This window comes from Lolium rigidum, chromosome 7 (assembly GCF_022539505.1).
Source record: "Lolium rigidum isolate FL_2022 chromosome 7, APGP_CSIRO_Lrig_0.1, whole genome shotgun sequence".
NCBI lineage: Eukaryota > Viridiplantae > Streptophyta > Magnoliopsida > Poales > Poaceae > Lolium > Lolium rigidum.
In genome coordinates this window covers 118,279,084-118,289,175 of record NC_061514.1, presented here as the reverse complement: position 1 = coordinate 118,289,175, position 10,092 = coordinate 118,279,084, and the positions used below count along the sequence as shown (strand labels likewise).

The 10,092-nt window shown below is 43.0% G+C and overlaps 1 protein-coding gene across 1 annotated transcript; it reads left to right on the top strand.

Moving 5' to 3' along the window:
* Positions 1 to 6,477: 6,477 nt before the first annotated feature.
* Positions 6,478 to 7,628, top strand: LOC124677602 (prohibitin-3, mitochondrial-like). Its single transcript, XM_047213575.1, has one exon. The coding sequence runs from the start codon at positions 6,568 to 6,570 to the stop codon at positions 7,414 to 7,416; it is 849 nt and encodes a 282-aa protein (XP_047069531.1). The 5' UTR covers positions 6,478 to 6,567; the 3' UTR covers positions 7,417 to 7,628.
* Positions 7,629 to 10,092: the final 2,464 nt, after the last annotated feature.

Sequence of the window (10,092 nt, the reverse complement as noted above, 5' to 3'; positions counted from 1 at the left end):
AGCCTTCCCATATGAGAGAGACCATTTATTCTAAACCTAGCTTTACCTAGTAATGAACAAAGGACAACCTTTGAACTAAAGTATTAGGTTGTAAACCATTTCCCTTGGAGTGGTGGGATAACCTAATATCACATGGAATAATACCATATCCATGAATTGATAAAGTAAGGAGGAGATTAACTCAATCAAGATAGCCAAGTGGAGTTCTAGACTTGATATCTACTGAGATATGGTGAATACACCATAAACCCTAGAATAAACCATTCCATTAGAAATACTTTAGGAAGTCAAACCTTGATCATTATAAATTGAGTGATGATCATAAACCCTAAGAACTTGAGGTAAAAATATTAAGAACAAGTTGATCATGCCTAATCCATGATCATGATCTTGAGGTATGTGAGGATAAGTTAAATCCTAATAGGATTAGTAGATGTTATTCACCACATGAAATCATAGGGAGGTAACCAGTAAGCAACCCTAGGCTTATATCCCAACCTTAATTTGTGAACCACTTAGTGATCATCAGTAGAATCCTACCATATCTATATTTCATAAAATAAAGTACCTAAGAAAACCTTAGAGTGAAACTCCATACTTTACATGGTGAGAAACCATCCATCCATATGACCAAAGTTAACTATAAAAAGAACTATAACCAATGTAGTTACTTAAATGATAAATTGAGGTTAATAATAGAAGCCAATTGGTAGGAGATAAATCTAATTCTCAAACCTTAGTAATAAGAGAAGCACATGAAATATTAAGCAAGTAACCATCTTGACTTGGTTAGGGGAGATTAAACCCTAGCACATGCAATATTTTGCCATCTCATCTCTACAACCTAGAATTATATCTCAACCTTAGTTTATCTATCACTATGGTGATCATAATATAAAGCTAGGCCCTAATTGAGAATTCAAACCAATTGCCATTAAGAAAATGTAATGTGAACCCTAGAATTGCTCATTAGCTAAATCCTATGCTTCACTAATTAAACCCAAGAAATATCTAGTGCTTAAACTCATAATTAAATCCATGGGTGGTAATCAACCACTTATCTCTATAAATAAAGCCCAACCTTGAGGAAAGTAATGCATACTCTATGATTTTAAGTTGTATTTAAAATATAGTACTAATACTAACCTTGATTTTGGGTTATTGTCAAAACCTACAAAATCCTAAGAAAATGTTGTTTACATGAAATACCAGTGATTAATTCCTCAAATGGAAACCCAGACATAGTAACAATCCCTGAAATACTTTGAGATGGAAATATCAACTCTCATAGTTAAAAACAGAATGGATTGCATAATAAAAAGAGCATTAAAGTAAAAATATAAGATTATGTCTAAATGTTATTTTAATTGAATTCACAAATATGCAAGTAATTCAATATAAAATATGAATTCTAAATAGAATAGGAAAACAATAGTTAGTATACTAAATCTTGAATGAATTAGTATAATTACAAATATCTGCAGATAGAATTGTATTCAATTATGAGTTAAAATAGAAGATATAAAACAGAAAATAAAAACAGAAAAAGGAAAAGGGAGGGAAAAACCTAACTGGACTTACCTGGCCGCAGCAGCCCAACTGGGGAGCCCAGCAGCAGCCCAAGGCCAGCTCCAAACCGCAGCCCATCTCAGCCCAAAATACCTGTTCGTTAAAAAAAGAATGGAGGGGGTTCGTCCTCATCCCTCCGTGCGCTGGAGGACACGGCGACGCCGTGCTCGTCTTCCCCGTCGTGCTGTCGACCTCCCCTTGCTCCCAGCGGTGACGAGGCTCGCCTCTGGAGCCCTATAAGTAACCCAGGTCGACAAATGAGCTCCGTTTCCTTCCTCCTCCGCTCGAATTCCTCACAGACGAAAAACCTAGCTCGCCGGTCTTGTTCGTCGCCGTCGATTGAAGCATCGTCGAGCCACACTGAGAAGCCCTGGAGCTCCGCCAAGCCCCCAGCAACATCCTCGTCGACGCACGCTTGCCGGGAAGCCTCGAGGACCTCGAATTGCGACCTCACTGCCCCACCGGTCACCATCAACCGTCGCCGTTCGCCGTCGCCATAGATCTCCCTCGCCTCGCCGACCTCACCACGGCGTTCCCGGTGAGCTCACGAGCCTCCCGGTACCCTCGCTTCGCTTGGTTACGCCTCGCATCGTCGCCACGCCACTCGCCCGTGTCCGCCGCCGCGATGCCTCGCCGTTGAGCTTGCTCCGGTGACTAAATAGGGGCGGCGCTAGTACCATATTGCTCACGGTGGTGTGCTCGTTCGATTGGTGCTAGTGAATCGTCCTCCCGTGCCCGGGAACGGCGCGCGCCGTCGCCGAATCCCGCCGGCCGAGAGCTTCCCGGCCAACTCACCTATTTTGACCTGGTCGGCCACACGTGGCCGCCGACTCGGCATCAGCCCCACCGATCGGTGATCGGGTGGGTAGGTTAGCCGGGTGTATTTAGTTATTTCCTTTTAAATTTCAATTCAATAATTACCGCAACTTTGCAAATTTATATAAAATTCATATTAAGTCAGAAAAATATAAATAAGATATTAAAATTCTTAGAAAAGAAAACTCTATCCAATAAAAATATAAAATGAAATTTTTATTTTTAATAAAAATTTAATTATTTAAATACTTGATATTTAAGCCTTTAATTTTAATTCTAAATTCAGTTAAAATTCAATAATTAGTAAAAATTTCATAAAAAAAATAAAAAAACCAGTAAGTAAATAAGGAAAACAATAAAATTAATTTTCCTTTACTATTAACTTATTAAATCCTTATTAGGAGGATTTAAAACCCTAAATAATAATTACCTTAATTATTAATTCATTAAAAATAATAAAATGTCAAATCCAATATTATTATTCCAAATTTATTAATAACTTCAACTTTATTAATGAAGTTATTAATCCAATAATTACAGGGTAATTAGGAAACCCTAGTTCCATTTTAAACCAAGTGATAACCTCATAATTTTATGTGGAACCCTAAAACCCTAACTCAATTATGCACAAACCCTAGTTCCATTATTACATGTGAAACCTAAATTGCTTCTAAACCTAAACCTAGGTTAGAATATGTGATCATATACTTATTTCTGATCTACAAAACCATAATTAGCAATTAAATACTTGTTATGTCCACATAAAATGTAGGAGCTCTTTTATCAATCATTTAGTATTCCATATATGCATCCCTATCCAACGGGGTTGATCAAATAGGGTCAACCAAATGCAAACCCTAGCTCATATCCTTAGAATTATCATCTTTAAGTAACTTTAATTAGCATCACACCATAGTGATGAATCCTAATAGCAACCATGCCGATATCTTGCATTACCTAACCATACCCCACTAAACCCTATTAGTGTGAGATAATTATTAATCCTCCTATTTAGGAAACCACCATTCCTTACTTAGTAGATCCAATAGTAAACCCTAGATACCACACCAATAATTGAAATACTTCTTATTACCTAAGAAGTATGTTCTTCAAAAGTTATTCTTTTGAAGTAAAGAAAGAATCATCACCAACCCTGCTTATAAAGACCTATCAACCTTAGCTAGCTATCATTAGCAAGATAAACCAACCTTGACAACAACCATGTATAATGAATTGCTTAGGATGCCTAGGCTTATCTTAACCTTACAAGCCCTAGGTGTTGACGAATCCAACTTTGTTGGGATCCATTCAAAACCTATTCCAGCAACTAAATGAAACCATAGTCAACCATAGAACCCCATTAACCTAATTATCATACTTGTTCTTTATTTAAGAACATGTTCTTCAAAAGTTATCCTTTTAAAGTATATGACAATTAATCATTAACCATGCCATATAGTACTAAAAGCCGACCACTTGTTCTTTACTTGTTAAACATTAAGCCAATTATCATTCTTTGTGTGCTCAATTGATTACTATGCCTTATTATCTCCCTGTTATAATACCAAGTAATCCTACCCGAATAAGAACCTTGTTTGTGAATCACTCTAAAAAGTGCAACACACCCTAAACCAATCATTACAACTCATCGATCCTAAATCATCGGGGTTAGGTCACGCTTAGAGCGATTGCATCTCATACTTATGCATTATTGCATCCTTGCCAATCTTTTAAACATCGTCCTTACCGGACGATGATGCTATTTCAGAATTTGGAGTTATTGCGTGTCGAAGACCTTGCCTGCATAATCTTGCAGTCAAGAAAGGCAAGTTCATCACTTGCTCATGTCAACTGATTATCTTTATCAAATTACTTGCAAAGTACTATGATTATCACTATTGCATAAAAACCAAAACCACTACTTTCATAACTATGAATATGACTATGTGGTGGGCAATGGAACCATGGATTGTGTTGATATGGTGGAGGTTCCATTGCAAGGGTTAATATCCATCTAGGATTAAACAACAAATGTCGCCGGTGATTCTTGTGCCGTAATACCCGTGTTAACCATAAGATGCGGAGTGGGACGGAGTAGTCAAAAGTGTTTCCACCTCTCGTACATCAACGGATGCGCTTACCGTAGACACTTGACCCGAGGTTGGGCAAGCGGTGGGGTGGGGATCCCATTCTAATTCCCCACGGTAAGTGGTCTATGATGGGTTGCGGCTACCGGCGAAGGAGTTTGGTTAACGAGTCCCAAACTGTTGTCGTGGTCGGGGTCCATCCTTAATTGGTGTAAGAGGACCGACGAGGACCCAGGGTCGGGGTATGCAACAAAGGGTGGGTGTGCGAGGTAGCGGAGGAACATGATTGGCTAGACCTTATACCGGGCCTCACACCATAGGAAGTGTGGACGGGAAGATCACCGGTTGGCACCAAGGTTAAGATCTCTTATGGGTAAAGCAACACACCTCTGCAGAGTGTAAAGAACCGTGACCTGTCACTCCTCGTTCCGGGATATGGAAGCTGCGAACGCGGCCGGAAAGGAGCTCCATGAAGTTCTAGTAAACCGGTGAAGGGCGACGGACATAGTTCTTCCGAATAAAAGCAACCTCTTGAAGAAATGATTATGAAAACCTGCATTGGTATTAGACTTTCCGGTCTAATGCCGTAGCTAGTGCATTAAACACCTCTTTCCTATAATGAACTTGTTGAGTACGCTCGTACTCATCCCACTCTTAAATCCCCTGCTTAGGTATGGAGGCATCGAAGGAGGATCTACAGTGCAACTCAAAGGCCGAGGAGTCAACAACTACTTCAAGAGACGAGGACCCCGTCAGTGGAGTCAGATATCACATCCAACGAGGAGAAAAACATAGTTTAGCCATAGAAGGGAACTAGCTTCCTAAACCTAGCTCCTATTTAGCTAGAATCTATTCATAGCCCTATAGCTAGTCAAATACTCTACAAATAGAGTTCGTGATAGAATTAGACAACGAGTCGTTCTTACGGAGTTCATTTGCGGATTTACCTCATTGTAAAGTAGGAGGATGTGTCTTGATCTTATGTAATAGAGTCAATGTTGTAATTCTATAGACATGCCTTGGACCCGCATATGTTTCTGTTGTACCACTCTGAGCGATATAATACTAGTGGAACGGTGTTTCATTGGTGTTATATCAGACTTGCATACTACACCATGCAGTGGTATGTTGGGTCACCACAGGAGGCTTGCCGATTTTGTCTCGCGGGGGGGGGGATTCTGCCCTCTCTGCTAGTGTAGCCGCTGCTCCAGTGCGTTCCCTCTGTGTTCTTCTCTGCCTTGCCGTGGTGGTGAGAGGAGAAGTGGCGGATGGAGGAACTGGGCCGCTGCTCGTCAGCGTCTACCTGCAGGGTGCTACGATGCTTCGTCGTTGAAGCTCATCTATGCAGAACACGCGCCGCTCCTCGTCGACGGCACGGTCTTCGGCCGGCATGGCGGCCCATTTGCTACCTCCAAGATGGAGGCTCTTCTGCGCTCTGGTCGTCGGAGCTCGATGCTTCTCCACCGACAAGTGGTTCGTCCCCGGAGGAGGAGAAGCGGTCGGCGGATCAGCAGCTTCGTCGGAAGTATGTTGCCGAGCATCCTGGCATCGAATCTCGACGGCAACGTCTCGAGGTCACCGGCGAATGGTGGTGGAGGCGCCCAGGGACCCGATTGCTTTTTCAGTTTTTGTCTCAGGGTGTTCTATGTAAATCTGTAGGGCCTTTCTTCAAATTTTTGTTTCTCGGTGCAAAAGATGCCAGAGGACCTCCTTGTAAATCTGTACCCACCACGTATGATCTAATGCATTCTCTGGGGCCTTCTAGGCCCTTTCTTTGTTCAAAAAAAAAAGTACGGCCCCATAGAGTTCTTGGCGCACTGGCTAGGTGAGGCCCCAATGGCCCATTTTCCCTAGGGAGGTCGTTCAGGTCCATAGAATACACGAGCTTCTTCTCGCCCAATCTGAACACTGACACAGGACCCCACCACCGTCTAGCTTCTTCTTCTGTCCCAAGAAATAAACCCACACAAAACCCACTAAAATCACACAAACACTCAGATCCAGCCGCCCCCCATCCCATTCCCCAAACCAAATCCTCCGCTAGGGTTTTACTCCCGCGCCGCCGTCCCAAAATCCCCCACCCCGGAAGGCGACCATGGCCGGCGGCAGTCCCGCGGCGGTCACGTTCCTGACCAACATCGCCAAGGCGGCGGCGGGGCTGGGCGCCTCCGCCTCCCTCCTCTCGGCGTCGCTCTTCACCGTCGACGGCGGCGAGCGCGCCGTCATCTTCGACCGCTTCCGCGGCGTGCTCCCGGACACCGTCGGCGAGGGCACCCACTTCATCCTGCCCTGGCTGCAGAAGCCCTACATCTTCGACATCCGCACGCGCCCGCACAACTTCTCCTCCACCTCCGGCACCAAGGACCTGCAGATGGTGAGCCTCACGCTCCGCCTCCTCTCGCGCCCCGACGTCGTCAACCTGCCCACCATCTTCACCTCGCTCGGCCTCGAGTACGACGACAAGGTGCTGCCCTCCATCGGCAACGAGGTGCTCAAGGCCGTCGTCGCGCAGTTCAACGCCGACCAGCTCCTCACCGACCGCCCCCACGTCTCCGCGCTCGTCCGCGACTCCCTCATCAAGCGCGCGCGCGAGTTCAACATCATCCTCGACGACGTCGCCATCACCCACCTCTCCTACGGCATCGAGTTCTCCATGGCCGTCGAGAAGAAGCAGGTCGCGCAGCAGGAGGCCGAGCGCTCCAAGTTCCTCGTCGCCAAGGCCGAGCAGGAGAGGCGCGCTGCCATCGTGCGCGCCGAGGGGGAAAGCGAGTCTGCGCGCCTCATTTCTGAGGCCACCGCCATCGCTGGGACTGGGCTCATCGAGCTCAGGAGGATCGAGGCGGCCAAGGAGATTGCTGCGGAGCTGGCCCGCTCACCCAATGTTGCCTACATCCCCTCCAGTGACAATAACAAGATGCTGCTTGGCCTCAATGCCACCCGGTGATTTACCACTTGCATTTTACTCCTTTCAGTTGCTTGCCCGAGCATCGTTTTGCGTTGTGATGAGGTACTAAAACTGTGGAACAATTATATCTGTTACTGTAGGCCGGGTTAAGTCTGAATGTCTTGGGACTAAATGTGGTTGCCTCTGAACAAAATAAGATCTGGGTCTGGACATTTATGATTTGTCACATTAAGCTTTCTGGCGTTGTTGAATTTGTGTCCTAGTTATACTATGATGCTTGTTTGAGTTTATTCATTGTGCTCTAACATCACAGGGGTTGCATCGCTTCATAACTATTTATGCCTCTTTCATGTCCTAGTTATACTATGTCTTTTAGCAGCTTTAGCTCCTCAGAATTATGCATCCTTTGATCTTGGGGTTTGCTTCTCTAGTGTTATAGAAGTCAATTCTGGATATGATAGGCCAGTAGCTGGTAGGTTGATGTTGTGATGTTTGATTTAGCTCATCAGTATTGTTAAGTAGTGGTTAAATGTTAGCCCTTTTGGTGTTCCTTTTTTGGGAGCCCATGAATTGTTGTTTGGAAGCTATTCAGCTCATGTTGAGTAATGCATCCATTTAACATTGTCTTTGCTTAATTCATGCTACAAGATCAAATTATGGATTCGATATGCGAGTACGCAGTAGGCTGATACTGTGATGTTTGATTTAGCTGAATACGGTTTAAGTCTGATTGTCTTGCAACGAAATGTGCTAGCCTCTGAACAAAATAAGGTCTGGGTATGGACGTTTATGATTTGTCAGATTAAGCTTCCTGGTTTTGTTGAATTTGTTTCCTAGTTATACTTGTGCCTTTTGTTTGAGTGATTTCATTGTTCTATAACTTTACAGGGGTTGCATCATTCGCTTGATAACTACTTGTGCCTCTTTCATGTCCTAGTTATACTATGTCTTTTAGCAGCTTTAGCTCCTCAGAATTATGCATCCTTTTATCTTGGGATTTGCTTCTCTAGTGTTATAGAAGTCAATTCTGCATATGATAGGCCAGTGGCTGCTAGGTTGATGATGTGTTGTTTGATTTAGCTCATCAGGATTGTTAAGGCGTGGTTCAATGTTAGCCCTTTCGGTGTTCCTTTTTTTGGAGCTCATGAATTGTTGTTTGGAAGCTTTTCAGCTCATGTTGAGTAATGCATCCATTTAACATTGTCTTTGCTTAATCGAATGCTACAAGATCCAATTTTATGGATTTGATATGCGAGTAGGCAGTAGGCTGATACTGCGATATTTGATTTAGCTGAATACGGTTTAGGCCTGCACTGTTGAAGTTAGCTCTACAGTTGGTCTTAAGAGTAATCATATAATGCCTGCATTGGTTGCATCATTTGCTTCACGATTAATAGTGTGTTCTTTGTATTTTCCTGTTGTCTCTTTAAAAGATCCCCCTTCAATAACTATGAATGATTAAGAGAGATTAAGAGTTGACAGTGCTGTGGCTTGGGGTTTATTAGCCTGTTTGGTTGATATTTTCTTGTTCTGCTGGTCATGTACTATCATTTAGCAGCTTTAGCTCCGCAGAAGTATACATCCTTTTAATTTGGGGTTTGTTTCTCTAGTCCTATGGGTCAATTCTGGATATGATATGCTGGTGGATGATAGGTTGGTCATGTGATGTTTGATTTAGCTTACTCAGCATAGGCATGGTAGGTATTAGCCCTTTTTGTGTTCCTTGTTTGGGAGCTCATGAAGTGTTGTTTGGATGCTATTGAGCTCATGTAGAGTAATGCATCCATTGAACATGGTCTTTGCTTAATTGAATGCTACAAGATCCAATTATGGATTCGATATGGGAGTAAGCGGTGGTTGATACTGTGATTTTGATTTAGCTGTTTTGTATGGTTTAGGCCTTCATTGTTGGTTTTAAGCTTTACTATTCGTCCTAGAGTAATCCTATAAGGCCTACATTGGTTCTCGTTTACTCAGATACATGTAGAATCCACATTTGAAACTCAAAACCGTTTCCTAACAATCTATATGCCAGTAGACAGTTGGTGGATGTTATGTTCGCTTTTTGCTCAATGAGTCAATGGTATGGTTTTTGTACGGTCAAAACAGGTCTAGTACATTCCAGGGGTTGGGCTCTACAGTTGTGTTGTAGGTAGGAATGACTCTGTCCTGCTCTTCTTTCTTATCTCCATCTACTCACATTTCATGACTTGCATTAGGGTTATTAATTCATGTTGGAGTTCTTCATATACACATGATAGTGTGATAGTACTGCGCCATCTGTAGGCTCACATGTTAGTACTGTAATATAAGCTTCAGGGCCTGTTTGTGTAATGGTTTGGCCGTGTTTATGCTGTAGGCTATGCATTAATAGCAGTAGCTTGTTGATATTGGAAATCATGTTTAGTTTGGCTGCGTTTGGATGCATCGCGATTACTTTGACGGCTTCTATGAACTACAGCTCTTTTTTCTCTGACCATTGTTTCTTTGCAATGATTCATGCTAGTTGGAGTTTATTTTACTGTGATTGTCGGGAGCTTTTGTAATTCTGGTGTATATGCTTTTGGTTGGTCTATATTCTGATTCTTGTTTTGTTTGTTCCATTTCTGTTTCTCTCGTGCATATCTGAAGAATGAGCGTTCAAACATTAACATACTTGCAATTCGTATGCCCTTTGCTGGTAAGGTTCATCGTAGCAAATGCAGCTTTGTGGTA

Coding starts and splice junctions, on each gene's coding strand:
- LOC124677602 (XM_047213575.1), top strand. CDS start 6,568: ATGGCCGGCGGCAGTCCCGCGGCGGTCACGTTCCTGACCAACATCGCC.